Source organism: Miniopterus schreibersii, assembly GCF_964146895.1.
Source record: "Miniopterus schreibersii genome assembly, chromosome: 1".
Classification (NCBI taxonomy): Eukaryota; Metazoa; Chordata; class Mammalia; order Chiroptera; family Miniopteridae; genus Miniopterus; species Miniopterus schreibersii.
Window position 1 is genome coordinate 96,394,882 of NC_138101.1, and position 17,960 is coordinate 96,412,841.

Sequence of the window (17,960 nt, forward strand, 5' to 3'; positions counted from 1 at the left end):
TACCTCACCCCCACCCCTCGTCCCAGGCCTTCACCACAAAGTACTTATTTTCATTATTTTAAGCGATACCACTTTATCAATGACGCCCGGACACCTAGTCATTGGAAAAGGAACTCAAATTCGGAGTCTATAGAAAAACTGAAAAGGGGACCAAATTTAGAGTAACTCCAAAACAATGCGCATGCCTCTCCGGAATGGCTGCGAGGGTTTCCGGGAAGCCAGCCAATCATCTTCCCTATGCAAACTCTGGCGGAATTTTCAACTGGATAAACTGGTGTCAGTACCGCCCTGTGGTCTCACGGTTCCGTGCGGAAGTAGCGGATGGAGATCGAAATGGTAGCGGTTCAGCTGCTGCAGCTGCTGGAGTCTGAGAGAAGCCTTTGGTGATCGCAGGCCTGATGAGCGGACGGCAAAGAACCCTTTTTCAGACCTGGGGCACAGGCCTCTCCCGATCCGCTGGGACTCCGGGTTGCAGCTCTGGAACTGAGCGGCCTCAGAGCCCTGGCGCCTCCAGGGCGCGTTTTCCAGCGGTCGCAGAGCCTGCTGAGGCACAGCCTGAGTCGGACGATGATGTGTTGCTGGTCGCAGTGTACGAGGCAGAGCAGCAGCTGAGTCTAGAGAATGGCGGGTTCTGCACCTCAGCGGGCGCCCTGTGGATTTACCCTACTAATTGCCCAGTGCGGGACTACCAGCTGCACATCGCCCGGGCCGCTCTGTTCTGCAACACGCTGGTGTGTCTGCCCACCGGGTTGGGAAAGACTTTTATTGCCGCCGTGGTCATGTACAATTTCTACCGCTGGTTCCCATCTGGCAAGGTGGTCTTCATGGCCCCCACGAAACCTTTAGTGACTCAGCAGATCGAAGCTTGCTACCGAGTGATGGGTATCCCGCAGCCCCACATGGCCGAAATGACAGGTATTTTAGAAAGAATGGGCTAATTTGAAATTAAGATAGGACAAAGTACATGTTTTGGGGCAAATTGAGCTAAAGGAATTTTCGACACATGTGGAATAGTTCCGGATTATACGTTTATCTTACATCCTCTACCTTGAAACATCGTCTACAGGCATACGTCCTTTCATTGCGCTTAGTTTTGTGCTTCACAGGTGTTGCAGTTTTTACAAATTGAAGGCATGAGCTTCCACCAGCTAAAAGATTACCACTTGCTTTATTGCCGTAGTCTGGCACTGAACCCGCAATGTTTCTGAGGTATGCCTATACTTGTAGCAAGTCCAGCCCTAATGAATATGATTGCTTTATTCAATCTTCAGAGAATCCCCATAGCTTGTCAGAGCATTTTGAAGCAATTAATTGTGTATATGTACCCCATCGGTTTCCCAATGTCACTTTTATTTACAGGATCTACTCAAGCATTCACCAGGAAGGAAATGTGGCGCAGTAAGAGAGTCATTTTTCTCACACCTCAAGTCATGGTAAATGATCTTTCCAGAGGAGCTTGTCCTGCTGCTGAAATAAAGTGTCTAGTTATTGATGAAGCTCATAAAGCTCTTGGGAACTATGCTTATTGCCAGGTAATATTTTGTTTAAAAGTATTATTTTTTTATAAATCTATTTTATTTATTTACTTTCCAATAAGTTTAAATCCTTGAGGGGAACAGCATTACACGGATTCTGTGTCCAATGACCTTAGCAGGAAGGTTGCTTCAGAATTTAGCACCAACCATGCCACTGTTTCCATGAGCACAGGTTACCTTTCCCCAGATTACTCTGGTTTTGTTCAGTTTGCCACCAGGAGTCACGGTGTTGTTCTTTGCTTTGTACACATAAGCACATCCCCTGCCAAGACAATTCTGTTTCATCTGGAGCATAAACACCTTCAGTTTCAAGAAGAGCTGTGTGCTTCCTCTCGTTTCTGAGACTCCCCTTATAGGCTGCAAAAATGGCTTTGGCCTGCAGCCTTGCAGACATACTTGTTATAGAAGTCCTGTTCCCAGCAGGCCTCCACAAGGTCCAAGATAGCAGAAAAAGCTAAAAGTTTTTTAGTGTAAACACTGTTAAAGAGCATTTTGGGGAATAACTATTGATGGAAGTTATTAATGGTGAAGTTATTATGAAAAGCCTTATTATCTATTATCTCAGAACAGACAATGATAGGAAATATTTCTCTTCATTCAAATCAGTGCCTCTGCTGTCTTTTTTTTTTTTAATGCTTAACAAGGCCATTAGTTTCTGTTATAGATGATGAAAGCGTAGTCATCATTGAGGCAATAATTCATAGTAGGGTATGGATGAACTAAGATAATCCAAAAATTGGTAGTCAATATGCAGTGTCATTCCTTGGCAGGTAGGTAAAATAATACTTAACTGTTAAGGTTGTTTTAAGGATTAAATGATATACCTAACACAGTGCCTTCCAGTTAAATACTATAGGAATATAAAGTACAAAGGTGAAGAGGTGGTCTATAGCTGGTGGGGTACATAAGGGCCAGGTCATGAAGGCAGTTGTATTTTATGCTTAGCAATTTGAATCCTCTTTGATTTTTAATTTTTTAAAAATGTTTTTATTGATTTCAGATAGAGGAAGGGAGAGGGAGAGAAAGATAGAAATATCAGTGATGAGAGTCATTGATTGGCTGCCCCCTGCACACCCACTACTGGGGATTGAGCCCACAACCCGGGCATATGCCCTGACCCAGAATCAAACAATGACCTCCTGGGTCATGGGTCAGTGCTCATCCACTGAGCCATGCTGAACTGGCTGAATCCTCTGTAGGCCATAGAGGATGTAGGTAGTTGACACTCACTGAAAAATGTTTAGCTGGAAGATACTTAAGATTTAAAAGAGATTAGAGGAGAGAAGGCTAAAGGCAGGGTATGAAATGAGAGATAGGAGGAATTTAGGGTGACTCCCAGGTATCTGACTTAGAAGATTGGGAGGATATTGGTGTTACTAGTCAAGATGAAGAGTTCAGGTAGCAGAGAAGATTTGGGGTATTATGGAAAAATAGAAGAGATAGTACAGTTTTATTTTTTTAAAATATATCTTTATTGATTTCGGAGAGAGGAAGGGAGAGGGAGAGAAACATCAATGATGAGAGAGTTCATCATTGATCGGCTGCCTCCTGCACATCCCGGACTGGGGATTGAGCCTGCAACTGGAGCATGTGCTCTGATTGGGAATCGAACCACGATCTCCTGGATCCTAGGTCAATGCTCAGCCGCTGAGCCATGCCCTGCTGGGCAATAGTGCAGTTTTAGATTGTTGAGTTTCAGGTGTTTATGAATTAGCTAGTTGTAGATATGCAGTAGGTGATAGAAGTAAACTCACTGGAGAGTTCTGAGCTGGAGATAACAGATTTAGAAATCATCAGCATATAGGTGGTAGGTAGTTAAAACTAATAGCTGGTGATACTTAGGAGAGAGTATCACATAAGGATAGAAGGGAATGTTGATTTCATTTAGTGCACAGAGATGAATTTTAATGTCAGTTTGTGAATTTGTAAAGTTGTTTGTTTTTTTTAATATGTCTTTCTTGATTTCAGAGAGCGGAAGTGAGAGGGAGAGAGAGATAGAAACATCAATGATGAGAGTCATTGATTGGCTGCCTCCTGCATGTCCCCTACTAGGGACTGAGCCACAACTCGGGCATGTATCCTGACCAGAATCCATCAGTGATCTCCTGGGGCCATAGATCAATGCTCAATGCTGAGCCATCTAGCTGGGCTGAAGTAGTTTCTTTGGGAACTTGTTTTTTTTTTTGGTAAATCCTCACCCGAGGAAGTTTTTTAAAAATGTTTTTATTGTTTTCAGAGAGCAAAGAAGAGAGAGGAAGAGAGAGAAACATGGATGTGTAAGGGAAACATTGATTGGTTGCCTCCTGTACACACTTCCACCAGGGATTGAACCATAACCTGGGTATGTGTTCCTGACCAGGAGTCCAACCAGTGACGTTTTGGTGCAAGGGGTGATGCTCAAGCAACTGAGCTGCATTGGCCAGAGCCCAAGGATATTTTTTCCATTGATTTTAGAGAGAGTGGAAGGAAGGGAGGGGGGAGGAGAGAGAGAAACATCCATGTGAGAGAGACACGATGGTTGGTTGCCTCCCGCCCAACCAGGGCCAGGGATTGAACCTGAAACCCAGGTACATGCCCTTGACCAGGAATTGAACCTGCAACTCTCTGGTCTAATGGCCGACACTCTAATCCTGGAGCCACACTGGCCAGGGCTCTGGGGATTTTTTAAGTGTTATTATATCTCTGTATTATCCTCTGGAGAATTGTCATCTTTCTTATAGTTGATCTTAGCCAGGAAATGGATATATTTTCCTATGTTAAATTAATACTGAAATATGTTAAGATTTCTGCTTGAAAGGGGCATTTACAAATTTTTATTCTAACTAGGGAATTAACTTTGTAGATTTAACTTATATTTAGCAACTTTAACTCATTTATTAAAAAAGAAATTTCTAGGCATTAGGTGATTTCTTTTTAAACTATAAGGCATATGCTTTTTTGAGTAAAATGAGACATACATTTACTTCATTAATACCCAACAGCCCTGAGAGTTTATGCTATGTTAAATATTTCAGATATAGATTCCAACAAGCACATCATCTCAATGAAGAACTTAGCTTCTAGAAAGTCCAGGGTTACAGACAACACCATCTCCTCTTCTACAAAATGCTTGAGAATCCCTCCTGGAAAAAAGTCATGTCTTAGGGACATTTTGTCTTACATTAGTTTTTAATGAGAACAGTTCTTTTTAAGTCTTCATTAAGTATAATGTATCTTTATATGCATTCTGTATCGTGTTAAAAAAAACTCCAGAATTAATGTTTTTTGAGTATTAATCAAGATTCAGTGTGAGTCTCATTGAATTCACCTCTGACATGGGTTGAAATTAGAGCAGTTTTTAGATAATCTGATTTTACTGTTTCCATAGCTAATGTGGGACTGTGGGATACTAAGAGCTATTTTTGCAACTCAGTTTACTTAGGAGTCCTTTTTTCCTTTATTGAGGACTCATGTGAAGGAATGGGAATCTGGCAAATTATTCAGTATTAATCATACCAGAAATGGTGTTGAATTTAAACTGCAGAGCTTAGAACGATGCTTTGATGCCACTGAGAAAATGTTTTAGGATTTAAAAAGGAAAGTTTGATTTTTAAAATTACTCGTATTCTTTTTTTTTTTTTTAAATTAATCCTCACCCGAGAATATGTTTTATTGATTTTTAGAGAGAGAAAGAGAAACATTGACCTGAGAAACATTGATCAGCTGCCTCCTGTATGGGCCCCACCTGGGGATCAAACCCGCAACCTAGGTATGTACCCTGACTGGGAATCAAACCCGAAACCTTTTGGTGTACAGGACTACGCTCCAACCAGCTGAGCCACCTGGCCAGGGTACCTTATGCTTTGATGAATTAATTTTATTTAAAAATTATGAACCTTCCATATATAATCTAACTTCTTTAAAATCCTAAAACAGTTTCCCCCCCCATTTGAAATCTAACTTTATATTGGTATTTAATTTTTTTCTATTTTTATGTTATGTTTTACCTTAATTCAGTAAATGTGCATATGGATATAGATTGTGGCCCAAGCAATGGAAACTGGACTGTCTTCTTGCATTTGCCACTGTATTAGGCCTTGATGTGGTAGCTTTATATATAGAAGAAACCCTAAAGTTTTTGATTGGTGTAGAGCATAAACCTAAATCATTTGCTCTTTGGATAATGATAGTTCCATCCATTAATACTCTGAATAAAGAAATAATGGTGCCTGGCCGGCTTGGCTCAGCTGTTGAGCATTGACCTATGATCCAGGAAATCACAGTTCGATTCCGGGTCAGGGCATATGCCTGGGTTTCGGGCTTGATCCCCAGTGGGGGGTGTGCAGAAGGCAGCCGATCAATGGCTCTCTCATCATTGATGTTTCTACCTCTTCTCTCCCTCTCCCTTCCTCTCTCTGAAATCGATAAAGATATATTTTTAAAAATAAAAATAAATAAAAGAGATAATTATAATGTACCATATATAATAACTTATTTAACAGAATCATTGTTATTTTTATACTGGATGGATGAAATTAAATTTTTTTTTTTTTTTAAGGTTGTGAGAGAGCTAATCAAATATACAAATCATTTTAGAATCTTGGCTCTTAGTGCCACACCAGGTAGTGATATAAAGGTAAGTAAAATGTCTTTTCATTTATTAACATTTATGGAAATAAGTTTTGTATGTGGTCAGATCAGTTTTCCATTCTAGTACTTAGTTTAACATTAGGACTATAACATTTTCTATAATGTGCCTGCCTTTTCTTCTGTGTTTGCAGGAGTTTTCTACATTAGTAGTTTTTAGACTTCAGTGTGCATAAGAATCACCTAAAGCCATTTGTTAAATTGTTACTATTTTCAAGTTTTAAGAAAGTTTTATTTTGAAATAACTTTAGACTTGCAGAATATCTACAAAATGTGAAGTCTCTGTATCCTTTACTCAGCTTCCTCTAATGTTAACATATTACGTAACCATGGTAAAATGATCAAAACCTGGAAATTAACATTGGTGCAATACTAATAACTAATCTGCAGACCTTATTTGAATTTTGCAACTTTTCCAACCAGTGTTCTTTTTGGTTCCAGGGTCCAATTCAGGACCCCCTATTGCATTTAGTTGTCATTGTTTCCTTTGGCTCTTTCATCTGTGACAGTTCCTCAGACTTTTTTTGTCTTTCATGACCTTTTCTTGTTTTCCATGATGCTTTTGAAGAGTGGGTACCAGTTATTTTGTAGAATATCCCTCAGTTTAGATTTGGTTGATATTTTCTCATGATTGGAGTGAGGTTATGCATTTTTGGCAAGGATACCCTAGAAGGGATATTTTATCAGAGAATACATGATTGTTGATTTGTCTTATTGCTGGTGCTGTTAATCCTGATTTGGTTAAGAGGAAGACTTGCCAATTTCTCCATTGCAGAATTACAGTCGTCCCTTGTTATCCTCAGGTGGCTGGTTCTAGGACCTGTGGATACCAAAATCCATAGATGCTCAAGTCCTTTACATAAAATATAGTGCTTGCATATAACCTATTCACATTCTCCTGTATACTTTATGTCATCTCTGGGTTACTTATAATACCTAACACAGTGCAAATGCTATGTAAATAGTTGTTATACATGTGTAGTTTAGGGAATACTGACAAGAAGAAAAAGTCTGTACATGTTCAGTACAGATGCAGTCATTTTAGGCCTAACTACATAGTACATTTTAGCAACAACGTAACATTTCTTTTTTAATATTTTTGATCCATGGATGCAGAATTCAAAGATACGGATTCCCAGAGGGTGGACTGTACTGTTTTTCCCTTTGTAACTAATAAGTCTGTTGTGGGGGAGATATTTTGAGACTATGTAAATATTCAGTTTTAGCATCCAATGATGGTTCTTGCCTGCAACAATTATTTCAGTGGTGTTTGCCTAATCATTGTTTTCTCTCTCCTTCATTTTTCTACATTAGTTAATTTGTATTCTTATTCTTCTCTGATGAAAAGCTGTCTTTTCTCCCTTTTAGTTATTAATTTATTCTTTAAATCAATATAGACTAATGGATTTTTTTATGGGCTATAATTCAATACTATCATTAATTTTGCTGCTCAGATTGGCCCAGTTTTGACCATTAGGAATGCCTTGAGGTGGCTCCTGTGTCCATTAGAAAGCACTTAGAAAATAAATAAATAACTTCTTAACTTTCTGGCATCAAGATATTTTATGTTCATCTAGTATTTTTCCTGTCTCAGCCATGAAAACAACCATTTTCCAAGGAAGCACTGGCTTCTTTTAGAGGATATTGGTAAAAATGCAGAGTTTGAGTGCTATCCATGACATTCTGATTTTAGTAACTCTGAGTGGTCTTCTATATTGGCTTTTGGAAACTTTGTAAGATATTTTAAGCTCTGCCAATCTGTAAAACTTTTTTTTTCTGATTGATGAGTTTTTGAAATTTCTCTTCTGTCTCTGATCCTCCCCCTAACCTTGTTTAAATGTGCTTATTTTTAGTAGAGACGTGAGCTTTTAAATCTCTGCTTAATTGTCATCCCTTCGGAAAGATCCACTTTAAGCTTTCAAAAGTTAGCTCCCCTATCTTGTGATTTTTCCTAGTATTTATCATAATCTGTCATTCTTTTGCTTATTCACTTATTTGTTGCTTTTTTGCTCCACTAAAATAGTAGCTACATGAATATCGGGATTATGTCTATCTTGATTATAGTTCTATTATCAACTCAATACCTGGCATGTGGGAGTTACTCAAATACTTATGGAGTGAATGAATGTTTAAAAATATTAAAGTCTTACTCATTTTTATAAAATGGTCATAAATTTACTCTAGATTTTGAATATATGTGGACCCTCTGTAATTGTAGTAAACTACTTTATTAGGCCCAGGTATTGGGAATATAAAAGTGATTAAGATGTGATTCTTGTCCTTGAGAATTTTTTTTGTCTGAAACTAAGCCCATTAAGCTTTTCTAGTTTAAAAAACAAAACAAAACTCTAACCCTGGCTGGTGTCGCTCAGTTGGTTGGAGGTGGTGGGTTCGATTCCAGGTTAGGGCACATACCCATGTTTTTGGCTTCAGTCCTTTGTCCGGGCACTTACAGGATGCAGCTGATTGATGTTTCTCTCTCACAGAGATATTTCTCTCTGTCTCTGTCTCTCTCTCTCCCCCTTCCTTTTTCTCTTTATATATCTCCCTGCCCTGCCCGCCATCTTTCTCCCATCCTCTACCTCCCCTGAGTAACTTGTTGGACATTTTAGATGCTTGGCTTGAAGGGCTGTGTGGAAGAAAGATGTTTCAAAAACCTTATTCCCGTATTGTGTCATTTCTGTTTTGTTTTACAGTTTTTTAAAAATTATTTAATGATATGAATTTCTAATGTTTCTTTCAAAATTTTACTGCTATTTTATTTCTGTTAGTGACAAAGTTAAATATTTAATATGTAATATAATTTATAATCATACTTAATTGGTTTTGTGTAGGCTGTGCAACAGGTTATTACTAACCTACTAATTGGGCAGATAGAACTTCGTTCTGAAGATTCTCCAGATATTTTACCATACTCTCATGAAAGACGAGTTGAAAAGCTTGTTGTTCCCCTTGGTGAAGAACTTGGAGCCATCCAAAAGGCATATGTACAGGTAAGCCATTTAAAAAAAAAAGTATGATTTTAGAGGGAGAGGCATGGAGAGAGAGAGAGAGAGAGAGAGAGAGAGAGAGAGAGAAACACTGATCATCTGCCTCCTGCACACCCTACTGGAGATCAAGCCCCTAACACTGGCATGTGCGCTGACCTGGAATTTAACTGGTGACCTCTGGGTGCATGGGGATGCTCAACCAACTGAGCCACACTGACCAGAGCAGATAAGCCATTTTTATCACAGTTCAGGGTTTCAGTAGATGAACTGATAATGTAATTATTTTTGTTAACAGAATTTGGCTGTGAGAATATATAGTTATCACTTTATAATTAATATGTTGAAAAATTCTTTAAAATTAAAAATTTTGGAAAGAGCACTATTCTTTATATATACTGACAAGCTGTTAAAGAAGAATACAAATTAATGGACCATTTCTAAAGCCAATAATAGCCTTATATGGTTTTGTATTTTTTAGTAAAACTTTTTTTTTAATGTTTTTTTTTTTTTTTTTTTTTAATATATCTTTATTGATTTCAGAGAGAGGAATGGAGAGGGAGAGAGAGAGACAGAAACATCAATGATGAGAGAGTCATTGATCAAGCCCGCAACCAGGCGTGTGCCCTGACCGGGAATCGAACCCCGATTGCCTGGATCCTAGGTCAACACTCAACCTCTGAGCCATGCCCGGCTGGGCAATGTTTTTTTTTAATATTTATTTTTTTATTGATTTCAGAGAGAGGAAGGGAGAGGGAGAGAGATAGAAACATCAATGATGAGAGCTAATCATTGATCAGCTGCCTCCTGCACGACCCCTACTGGGGATTGAGCCTGCAACCTGGACATGTGCCCTGAACGGGAATCAAACCGCAACCTTCAGGTTCATGGGTTGATGCTCAACCACTGAACCATGCTGGCCAGGCTAATAAACCTTTTAATTGCAGTATAACTCTCCCATGCTCATACACACTCATACACACAGCCGAGTGCACAAAACCTAAGTGTGCAGCTCAGTGAATTTTCACATAGTGAACATACCATAACACATATCCAGATTCACCCAGAAGTTTCTTTGTAAAGGAAATATATTTTTAGTATTTTCCTCCCTGATCCTTTATATAGCAATAGTTCTCAACTGGAGGCAATTTTGCCCATCTGGCAACACTTGACAATGTCTTGACCCAATTTTCGTTGTCATATCTGGAGGGGATGGGGAGTGGATTTGCTACTGACATCTAGTATATAGAGGCCAGGAATGTTGCTTAACATTCTGCAATGAACAGGAGAGTCCCCCCAACAAAGAATTATCTGGCCCAAATGTCAGTATTGTAGCTATTGAGAAACTTCTTACACAGTTATCGCTTTCAGTGGGAGAAATTTGCGGTAACACATTGTTTTTCTCATAGATTATAATTAACATCATCCTAGGAGAACACCTTTAAATATGTTTTTTGTTTTTTTTAATTTGATTTCAGAGAGAGGAAGGGAGAGGAAGAGAGACAGAAACATCAATGAGCAACCAATCAATCGATTGGCTGCCTCCTGCACGTCCCTGGCTGGGAATCCAACCGGCGACCTCCTGGTGCATGGGACAACGCTCAACCAACTGAACCATGCTGGCCGGGCAACACCTTGTTATTATATCCTCACTGCCATAGATTAAAGTGGCTTCTTTGCCACTCTTCCCATTGAGAGGCAGGATACATTTCCCCTTTCTTAGAATCTAAGCTGTCCCTGTGATTGACTTTGATCAGCAGCATGTGATGAACCTCAAGCTAGCCAATTTTAAGGAGAAAGGAGGAACCAGTAAATAAGTAGCTAGACTTTAAGGTGCATACATATAGCCCCAGTTGAGCTATTTCAGCTAGTCCCCAGCCATCTGAGGCTCCAAACATCAGGAGCAGAGTCAAACTCTGGTTGCAGTGTCCTGAGAGGATTTAAAAAATTTTTAACATTTGCAATAATTTTATACTTTCAGGAAATTTGCAAAAATAGCATGGAGAGTTCCAGGGGGAGATTCTTTAAGAATATGCAGATATTGCCCTGGTCAGGTGGCTCAGTTGGTTAGAGCATTGTCCTGATGCACCAAGCTTGCGGTCAGGGCACATACAAGAATCAACCAATGAATGCAAACATATTTCTCTCTGTCTCTCTCTTTCTTCCATTCTTTTTTTTTTTTTTAAAAAGAATATGCAAATATTATGTTTCTCAACATATTTTGCCCACTAATTTTAGCATATAATAATGGTTCTTGTGTACACCTGTTATTTCTGTAGTGTTTGCCTAATCAGTGCTTCCTCTTTCCCTCATTTTTTTTACATTTGTTAATTTGAAATCTTCTATAATGAAGAGTTGTTTCTTCTCCCAAATTTATTAATTAATTCAATTCTTTATATCAGTATGGACTAATGGGTATTTATTTTATTCTGTGGTTAAATCCAGTACTATCATTATTAATTTTGTTGCTCAGATTGTATCAGCTTTGGCTATTGGGAGCTCCTTTAAAATGGTTCCTGTACCCTTGAAGATGCACTTATTTTGGGGTGGGGTAGGGGAGCACTTTCTAAACGTTTTATGCTCATTTGGTATTTTTCTTATCCCAGCCATGGAATCAACCATTTCTACAAGGAATCCTTTGTTCCTTTTATGGAAGAATGGTATTTAGAAACCAAGAGCTGGGCACTGGATGTTCTCATTGTTACTGTAGTGTCGTAGCTCGTAGGCTGTGTGAATGACTTGCTGGATTCTTACCCACAGAATCAGAATCATGAACAAATAAGTGATTGTTGTTTTAACTTATGATGTTTTTAAGAAATTTATTGCACAGGAATGTATAACTAAACCATTCATCTATCATTTAACCTTTAGTAAGTCTTTCTTAAAGTGAAGTTATATAGGAATGTAGTTTATTTTTTGTTTTTAAATTATTTGGAACAAAATTCTAAGCATAATAAATTTAAGATAAGGCAAAGTCTTTCCAATAATTATCTCCTAGCTACTAATACATTTGCTTATGATTAAAATTATTCTACTTACAAGAACGTAAAAATTATAATGTGTATAATCACATATAATAAGAATTTAATTTTGTCGATATTGGTTTTTTTTTTTAAATTTTATTTTTTGTTTAAAATATTACAAATGTCCCTTTTTCTCCCCGGTGACCCATTTGTCGATATTTTTAAGACTGCTTCTTTAGGCAGTGTGATCAGCACAGCGGTAACGGAGGAAATATACAAATGTACTAAAATATTTCCTATTTTAGGAAATAAAAATTAGGCAAAAATTTGAATAATTTATTGCATATGGCTATAGTGTTTCTTCATCTGGAGGTCTCCTTTTTTCCTTTACTGTGGCATTAAGCTTATTCCTTTATCAGGAACTTTTCTTTATACTTTTTTAAAAAAATATGTTTTTATTGATTTCAGAGAGAGGAAGGGAGAGAAGGAGACAGAAACATCAATGATGAGAGAGAATCATTGATCGGCTGCCTCCTGTACGCCCCCTATTGGGTATTGAGCCTGTAACCCGGGCATGTGCCCTGACTGGGAATCTAACTGCGACCTCCAGGCTCATGGGTCAATGCTCAACCACTGAGCCACACCATCCGGGCCCATCAGAACCTTTTTGTTCTGCTGTTTTCCTCTCCCTGGAATGCTCCTCAGAACCTCTTATGCTAGACACACTTCATCATTTAGATGCCACGTATTTCCTTTTCAAAGAGACTTTGTCCATCTTACTTAATAGTGTCTCCTTTCCTCTCAAAGACTCCATAACATTATTGTGTTTTAGGTTCTTAAATGCACCTACCATAATTGAAATTCTTTACTTTCTTTGTTTACTTTTTTATTCTTTACTTGCCTCCATTGGATGTAAACTTTATGAAAGCTGGGATTTCATTTGTCTCAGCCACAATATCCCCAGCATTTAGAACAATGTTTGATATATAATACCCAGCTGGCGTAGCTCAGTGGTTGAGCATCTACCCATGAACCAAGAGATCATGGTTCAATTCTGGTCGAGGCACATGCCCAGGTTTTGGGCTCGATCCCCAATAGGGGGCGTGCAGGAGGCAGCCAATCATTGACTCTCTCTCATCATTGATGTTTCTATCTCTCCCTCTCGTTTTCTCTCTCTGAAATCAGTAAAAACCTATTAAAAAAATAGATTCTTAGTAAATATTTCTTAAAAGAATGAATCAACAAATGAAATTAAATGTACTTACTCAAAGCATTTTGATTTAGTCACTAGTCTAGAAATATTTACCTATGTGTCAGCCCTTGTTCTAGGTACTGAAGATGCAACTGAAGAAATCAAGGCCATCCTTTCATTGTGTTTAAACTGGGGAAGGGGAGAGAGTTAAGAAAGGAACAGATAAAGGCATATGTCTTTCGGTTGGATCTAATAAAATGTTGTGCTGACTTTCATATGGATGTTACATGGAGATAAATGCCTAGTACTTTAAAATTTTATCATTATCTTTTTGTATTTAAAATTTTACTTTAGGACAAACTTTAACATATAGTTTAATATTTAACTCTTATTTTAGTATGTGATGAAATGATTATATTTGAAAAAGGACTTTAAGTGAAGCTTAAACTAAATTTCTTTGAAATTTGCAGATTTTGGAAGTATTTGCCAGTTCTTTGATTCAGAGGAATCTTTTGATGAGAAGGGATATCCCCAATCTAACAAAATACCAGATAATTCTGGCAAGAGATCAATTTAGGAAAAACCCACCTACAAATATCGTGGTAGGTATTTTAAAATAAATTTTGATGATAGATTATGTTTTTACTCAAAGCCAGGATGAAATGAATATAATGATTGTTTTTTGGTATATATATATATATATATATATATATATATATATATATAATTGGCTAATCAAGAATTCAGATATGATTTATATAGTTTATAAAAGCATGAAAAAATTGAACAGAAATACGATTTAATGATTTCAGTTAAGATATATTTATCTTAAAACTTTTAATTAAGCATTGGTCTTTTAGTTCATTTCTGTTTGGCAAAGTCAAAGGGCTATGCTGGAAGGAAAATCCTAACTACCTTTTAGACCCATAGCATTTTGGGATAGTTTGACTATCCTAACTTTTAGACCCATAGCATTTTGTCTCAACTCTCGATACTGAGGTTGGAGGAAACGTCATAGTAAGATTCTTATTTCTAATCTTCAAAGAAAAAAATAGATGGGTAGGAACATAACCATCAAGATAGATCCAAAATGAAGAGATGCTCACAAGCACAAAAAGGCTTGTCTGAGTCTCTTGGAACTGAGAAGGAACTTGTGCAAAAGAACAGAAGCAAATGAATGAAGGTATGTAGGAGACAGTGAACAAGCCAATTTGGCCGAGGTAAAGGATCCAGGAAGTCAGAAATGATAATCTAGGGTGATCACATGGGAGTAGCTTTAAATGCTACATCAGAAATACGGACTTTAGTGTCCAGGGAACCACGAAGGGAGCTTTTTCTGTGAAATTGCAGTATAATATACTAAACTTTAATAAAATGTTTTAAAATTTCTGCTAGGGGTTAAAGATTCATTGAAATTTTAAATAGTAAATCTAAAACTGTTGAATCTGATCTTACTGAGGACAGTTTATATTTTACAGATAATGTGATTTTACCCTTTCAGGTAATTAGGCTGCCATTTAAAATTTTATTTATTTATTTATTTATTTATTTATTTATTTATTTATTTATTAGAGAAAGAGAAACATTGATTTGTTGTTCCACTTATTTATGCATTCATTGACTGATTCTTGTATGTGCTCTGACCCGGATTGAACCCGCAACCTTAGCGTATTGGGACAGTGCTCTAACCAACTGAGCTACTGGCCAGGGCTAGACTGCCATTTTAGGACATTTATCACTATCCTGGAAACATTTAAAATAACTATCAGTGATGTTAAATGCTACTAAAAGTGTAAGCTAGAGAATAATAGTCTTTATCTCTAGTAAAGGAAAATAATTAAAATATATTCTCAATGGTCTTTTTTAAAAACTATCTTGTTATATAGATAGACCTGTTGTATGCTCCCATATGGAACGTCTACTTCACTTTTCCTTGAGAATAGTGGTTAAGAGCATAAGAACACTGGGCCAAATTCCCTGTGTTCAAGTACTGGATCTTTTGCTTACCACCTGTATAAGCTTGTTCCTCTGTGAAGTGGGCATGACAATAGTACTTACTTCCTAGGTGTTAAGATTAAATGAATTTGTACAATTAATGTGCTTATAACAGTGTCTCCTTGGTGTCAGATGTTATTATGGCATGTATACTTGATGTTCAATATTGGTGTTAAACAGTCTGATTATTTATCCTGATGCCATAACATTTTTGAGGATAGGCCTATATCTGACTTATTTTTCAGTGTATCCCAAATGTTTAGCTTAATGCTTGACAAGTAATAGATGCTTATTAAATAGTTTTGAAAAACGAATTAAACTATATACTGATAATAATTCACCTATAAAGAGAAACAGTATATGATAAGTAGTTGCCCCCTTTGAATTAAAAAATGTGAAGGGACAAGTTATATGGAAAATGCATTAGCACCTTTCCATAGCAACATTCTATGACATTTAGTGGAATCAGTAAGTTCTACACGGAGCAGGTATCTTCATTTATTTTCCTCTGGTTAAATTTGATATATGCTTATTTTCTAGGGAATACAACAAGGTATAATCGAAGGAGAGTTTGCTCTTTGTATTAGTTTATATCATGGTTATGAATTATTGCAGCAAATGGGAATGAGATCATTATATTTCTTCCTTTGTGGAATTATGGATGGAACTAAAGGTAAATTAAAGAAATAATGACACGTACAGTTTTGGCTAAAGTTGAACAATTTGTGTTATTTAAAAATACTCTAAGAAGCAATGAAATCGTTTTGTAATAAATGGCCATATTTCTTTGTTTTTGATAAATTGCTGAAAAAAAGCAAGCCATTTTATTTTTATTTATTTTTTTATTGTTCAAAATTTACAAATGTCCCCTTTTTTCCCTATTGACTGCTCCCTCCCCCTCTACTCCCCTCCCCAGACCTTCAACATATTATTGTCTGTGTCCATTGGTTATGCATATATGCATATAGAGTTTTTGATTAATCTCTTCCCACCACCCACCCCCACCTTCCCTCTGCGATTCGTCAGTCTGTTATATACTTCCATGTCACTGAATCTATTTTGTTCATCAGTTTATTATGTTCTTTAGATTCCACATATAAGTGAGATCATGTGATATTTGTCTTTCTCTGCCCGGATTATTTCGATTAGCATAATATTATCCAGGTCCATCCATACTGTCCTGAAGGGTACGAGATCTTTCTTTGCAGCTGCATAGTATTCCATAATGTAAATGTCCCACAGCTTTTTTATACACTCATCTACTGATGGGCACTTATGTTGTTTCCAGATCTTAGCTATTGTAAACTGCACTGCTATGAACATAGGGGTGGCATGTATCTTTTCTGGTTAGTGTTCCGGATATATTCCTAGAAGTTGGGATCACTGGGTCAAAAGGGAGCTCCATTTTTAATTTTTTGAGTAACCTCCATAATGTTTTCCGCAGTGGCTTTAGTAGTCTGGATTCCCACCAGCAGTGTACCAGGGTTCCCCTTTCTCCACATCCTCGCCTGCATGTATCTTTAGTTGGTTTGTTGATGGCAGCCATTCTTACAGGTGTGAAGTGATATCTCATTGTGGTTTTAATTTGTATCTCTCTGATGATTAGTGACATTGAGCATTTTTCATGTCTCTTAGCCATCTGTATGTCCACTTTGGAGAAGTGTCTATTCAAGTCCTTTACCCATTTTTTAATTGGATTGTCTTCTTCTTGTTGAGTTGTATGAGTTCTTTGTACATTTTGGAAATTAGCCCCTTATCAGATACATCCTTGGAAAATGTGTTCTCCTGCACTGTGGGTTTCCTTTGTATTTTCAGGCTGATTTCTTTTGCTGTACAGAAGCTTTTTAGTTTGATGTAGTCCCATTTGTTTATTTTCTTTTGTTTCTTTTGCCCTAGGAGATGTATTGGTGAAAATTCCACCATGTGAGATGTCTGTGACTTTACTGCCTATGTTTTCTTCCAGGATTTTTATGGTTTTGCGAGTTACATTTAAGTCTTTTATCCATTTTGAATTTATTCTTGTGTATGGAGTAAGTTGGTGATCTAGTTTCATTTTTTGCATGTACCTGTCCACTTTTCCAGCTCCATTTATTGAAGAGACTGTCTTTACTCCATTGGATGCTCTTGCCCCCTTTGTCAAATATTAACTGACTATAATGGAGTGGGTCTATTTCTGGGGTCTTTGTTCTGTTCCATTGATCTATATGCCTGTTGTTGTACCAATACCAGGCTGTTTTGATTACAATGGCTTTATAGTATAGATTGATATTCAGTAAAATGATCCCTCCTACTCTGTTCTTTCTCATGATTGCTATGGCTATTTGGGGGCTTTTTTGGTTCCATATGAATTTTTGAAATATTTGTTCTAGCTCGGTGAAATATGCTGTTGGTATTTTAATAGGAATTGCATTGAATCTATAGATGACTTTGTGTAGTATGGACATTTTAATGATATTAATTCTAATCCATGAACATGGCATATTCTTCCACTTGTTTATATCTTCCTCTATTTCTATTTTCAGTGTCTTGTAGTTTTCTGAGTACAAATCTTTTACATCCTTGGTTAAGTTTATTCCTAGGTATCTTATTTTTTCAGTTGCAATGGTAAATGGTATTTTTTTTTTTAGTTTCTCTTTCTGAGAGTTCATTATTGGTGTATAAA

General features: G+C 37.2%; 1 protein-coding gene and 1 pseudogene across 3 annotated transcripts in view; one reads left to right on the forward strand and one right to left on the reverse strand.

Moving 5' to 3' along the window:
* The first annotated feature begins 298 nt into the window (after positions 1-298).
* The window catches only part of FANCM (FA complementation group M), a 67,907-nt gene continuing 50,245 nt past the window's right edge, over positions 299-17,960 (forward strand). Inside the window, exons 1-6 of one of the 2 annotated variants that reach the window (XM_081117085.1) lie at positions 299-915; positions 1,360-1,532; positions 6,073-6,150; positions 8,996-9,154; positions 13,774-13,905; positions 15,839-15,971. In XM_081117085.1, coding sequence (XP_080973211.1) covers positions 399-915; positions 1,360-1,532; positions 6,073-6,150; positions 8,996-9,154; positions 13,774-13,905; positions 15,839-15,971 — 1,192 coding nt within the window. In that variant the 5' untranslated portion in view covers positions 299-398. The remainder of the gene's footprint in view (positions 916-1,359; positions 1,533-6,072; positions 6,151-8,995; positions 9,155-13,773; positions 13,906-15,838; positions 15,972-17,960) is intronic. The other variant, XM_081117086.1, reaches the window with a different exon arrangement.
* On the reverse strand, positions 1,583-1,929 carry LOC308561165 (large ribosomal subunit protein eL33 pseudogene; annotated as a pseudogene). The gene has a single exon. The product of its transcript is annotated as a large ribosomal subunit protein eL33 pseudogene (transcript).